The sequence below is a fragment of the Austrofundulus limnaeus genome, unplaced genomic scaffold (assembly GCF_001266775.1).
Source record: "Austrofundulus limnaeus strain Quisiro unplaced genomic scaffold, Austrofundulus_limnaeus-1.0 Scaffold50, whole genome shotgun sequence".
NCBI classification, from domain to species: Eukaryota; Metazoa; Chordata; class Actinopteri; order Cyprinodontiformes; family Rivulidae; genus Austrofundulus; species Austrofundulus limnaeus.
The window spans coordinates 1-3,916 of NW_013952452.1; the positions used below are offsets into that span (position 1 = coordinate 1).

At 39.2% G+C, this 3,916-nt stretch overlaps 1 protein-coding gene across 1 annotated transcript; it reads left to right on the top strand.

The window, feature by feature from the left end:
• Positions 1 to 972: 972 nt before the first annotated feature.
• On the top strand, positions 973 to 3,145 carry commd3 (COMM domain containing 3; the record flags this gene model as incomplete). Its single annotated transcript, XM_014008438.1, is given in 6 exon segments — positions 973 to 1,029; positions 1,113 to 1,147; positions 1,965 to 2,025; positions 2,114 to 2,170; positions 2,579 to 2,632; positions 2,973 to 3,145. Coding segments are annotated over 6 exon segments (324 nt in total), but the record flags the coding sequence as incomplete, so codon positions are not given.
• Positions 3,146 to 3,916: the final 771 nt, after the last annotated feature.

The window sequence follows — 3,916 nt, forward strand, 5'->3', positions numbered from 1 at the left end:
TGACTATAGTGATAAAAATTTAATTCATGCAATAAATTCATGAATCTGATATGTTCTGCTGTGTGACAGGATCTGTGTCATTAAATCAGTTTGAATAAACTTTATTGTCCCCAAGGTGTGATTTGCATTGCAGACATCAAGAGCAATTGCAGGTAAATTTACTAGTTTATTTGGACTTATCTCAAATTATTAATGAGGCTGATACTAATGGTGATAAATAAATATTTATACATTTTTTTGTTACATTTAATCGCCATGTACCTACGAGCAGAGCTCAGGTGTGATGGATCGAGTACTAACTGAAACGTGCAATTTTTATTTCAACAACGACAAACTAAAATATTCAACTACTTACTTTTTTTAGATATAAGGAGAAGAAGTAAAAAGTGGAGTGAAAAATAATTAAGTATTGGTACTTTACAACTCTTTTTGTAGTCGTTCCATTTTAACTTTGAGATTTAAGAGCTATAAAAACTAAAATGACTCTAAAATCAAACATTTAGTTTTAGACTTTCTGCTTGTTTGTTTGAGACGTTTCACTTCTCATCTGAGGAGCGACTGAAGCGGCTCAGATTTAAATGAAAATGTTGAAAATGTTTGAGTCCACAGACGAGTTTTAGAGCTGATCGTTAAGAAAGAAGAGCTTGTTTTAAATTAGTTTTTGTCCTTGATTCAAAAAGAACAAGCTGTGGTGGATTCATAGCCTGGTGAAAACCAGCAGTGGATTTGGGGAGACGAGCTTAAAAAAGGGTGAAACTACAGAGTTTTAAGGGTTTGAGTGAATCACGAAGTCTAAAGACAGTTCTAATAAAGACACCAAAAATTCTGCATTATTTCCCTTCTTTTCTTTTTGTTCCCCTCGTTTGTGTCTAAAATGATGGCAAAGCTTAACGATTAAAAAGAGGAAAATGCATTGTTGGTTCAGGACAAAAACCTCAAAGTATTTGTTTATTTCTGTCCTGCAGCTCCAGYCTGGAGGAGCTGACGTTCAGCGCAGAAAGAATAGAAATATTCTACAGCAGCTATCAGGTACCACCGTCATGCTGTTCTGTATCATATATAAACATATTTAACAGGAACTGAACTGACGTGAGCCCGTGGGTGTTTTACAGAAACACAAGAAAGAACTGGAGCGTCTGTTGGCCAGGTAAGGTTTGAACCAGAGGAACGTGGAAATAAAATAATAAAGATTTTCTTCTTCTTGGATCATTTCATCTCAAGAATGCTTTAGTTTTCTGTTCAGGTGTTTTGTGGTCATAATAAACACGACTCGGGGATAAAACAGGAGCGTGGACGTGTTAGTTTGGGGATTAAAATTAAAATTTCTTAACAGATAATTGAGTGTTTTTGACTTTTAACTGTGATTTTATATAGATCACTGAGCTGCAGCTTTAAGKTTCTGATTCAGACTCTTAGAAACAGACGAGCTTTCCTATTTTTAATTTTTTTTGTATGAAATATGGTTTGACATAAAATCATTGGAGAAAACAACTATAAATCTTTGGGCTGTTGTGTGTTTTTTCACACACAGGTTGTGTTTTTTACAACCCATAAGCTCCACCACGGTTCAGATGTTTACTATTAACTTGAGTCTGAAGAAGAATCTCAGAATAAAAAAAAAGGGACTGAATGATTCAAATCCAGCACTCGCTTTGTCTTTTTTTATTTTAATTATTTTTTATATTTTTTGCATTTTGGAGGCAAATTCTTCCAGACACAAAATAATTAACAGCAGTGGTTCCAAAGCCGGGGTCGGGACCCCGCTGTGGGTTTCAAAACATCTTGAAAGGATTTCTGGAATCGATCACGTTTAAAAATAAACGACTTGCATCTCACAGGAGAGCGTGCTCAGTTTATAACTGTGTCTTTGTTTAACTGAGGGGAAAAGTTCAGCAGTACATCGTATACAAACTCTCCAAATCTCTCCATTTGAAGCAAAAGATTTGTTTTTCTCTCTGTTGTAGTTTAGGAAGACGTCCCGCTCAGATTAATGATGTTTCGTGGCGCCTCCAATACAACACTAAGGTATATTTGCATTAAAATCCTCRTTTATTTATTTATTTTTCATATTTTTAGTCATTGTCGGACTCTTAAAATGTTCTTTCTCTGTCAGAACAAACAGCTGGATAAAGTCAACCAGCCTTTCTACCTGATTTCACTCAACACTGAGGTAACAGCAAACAACCTAAGGGATTATTTTTTTTTTACTGGATTAACAAATCACTAATATATCTTAGTGGGCTTTAAATAAAGTATTTTCATCTGTATATGTGAGGCTTTTACACAGCATTGACAAATAGACTCAGCATTCTTCATCTATAGCTTAAATCAACACATTTAAGTTTTAAACTCTTGGGTCAAATATGTTTTCAAATAAAGCAAAAATAATCTTAGTTTTTTATATTCTCTGAAGACAGATTTAAGCTGCTGCACTTCAAGTTAGAAAACTGTTTAAAAATCAAATTTTAGGGTTTCGTTAAGTTAATCGTGTGGAAGAGATGATGCAGAAAATGAACTTAAAGAGAGTAAAATGTTGCGTGGATGCTGCTCCAACCCGCGTGTCTCCTTCTTCTTTTAGGGTCCAGGAGCCTCAGAGGAGCTCAGCTTCACCTGCACCACGGAGCAGCTGCAGGTAAAAACGGATCAGATCTGGAGAGAAAAAGTCCCATTTGTTGAGCTGCTGCTGGATTATACAGGTCTCCCAGCAAAAATAAAAATAAAATCAAATAAGAAAAACGCGCGTTTGAAATTCCCCTTTTTGTGCATAAATAAAGCTGCTGTCGGGAAGTTGCCCTTCAAAATAAAACGCCACGTTAAAGCGCGGATTAACTGCAGATGAAAAGATATTTGAAAAGAATTTTGTTTTCTTGGTGTAAACAGTTAACGCACGGCTTGTGTTAAACTCTTTGTCTTTATTTTCACACTAAACTAATTGTTTTTATATATTTTATTTATTTTTCTGTGCTCTCCAGGATCTGGTGGGGAAGTTAAAGGACGCAGCCAAGAGTTTGGACAGAGCCAGCCAGATGTGACGCAGCAACAACAGCTCCTCTTTGTTTATTTTTATTTTTTTATAGTCCTGTGATTTCCTGTTCATGTTTTTTTTCCCACTTTGCAAAATAAAACTTGTATGAAGAAGTAAAAAGAGCTGATTGGTTGTTGTGGCTCAGCTTTCAGGTCTGGAAGCAGCAGATGATGAGAGTTTTTGTTTTAATTGGCAGGAATTTGAGCCCCTGCAGAAACCTGTAATCTCTCCATCCTCAGCTGACTCTAAGCTGCTCAGATGGAGCCGCGGAGATGCGCCTCTGCGCGCGGGATTAAGTGAATCCTGGATGTTGTGGCGCACTTTTTTTATATTTTTCTTGCGCGCGGAGCTCCTGACAGTCAGGTCAGGTCTTGGAGCAGATTAAAGCCGGCAGCTGCAGCCCTGCTTCTGTCTGACGGGCTTATTCTGATCACAGGGCGCACTGTGACCATCCGCTCTTTSATATAAAAAAGAGGCGCTGTTGTGACGCAAAGTGGCCGAACGTCAGACTGTGCGTCACTTTCACGCCACAAACCCACCCGCTGCCTGCTGCTCCGCGGGGTCGGTGGCTTTGCTCAGCTTCTGTGTTACACCGACAGTAAATCCGACGCCCTTAAGCAAGGAGACCACGTGACCCGAGCGGGGCGGTCGAACTACAAGCCATTTTGGGGACGGTGTCAGTTTCCACGGAGCGCACGCACGCACGCACACACACGGACACGCACGCAGAGACTTGGACAAACACGCTGTTTGGATAATTTTCGGAGGCAAAGTTCCGCGAGCTGAAGCTGCGGGCTGGGAGCACGCGCGGGGAGCGCGAGCTGCGTGGGAGCGAGGCTTTTATAGATCTCTCTCTCTCTCTCTCTCTCTCTCTCTCTCTCTCTCTCTCTC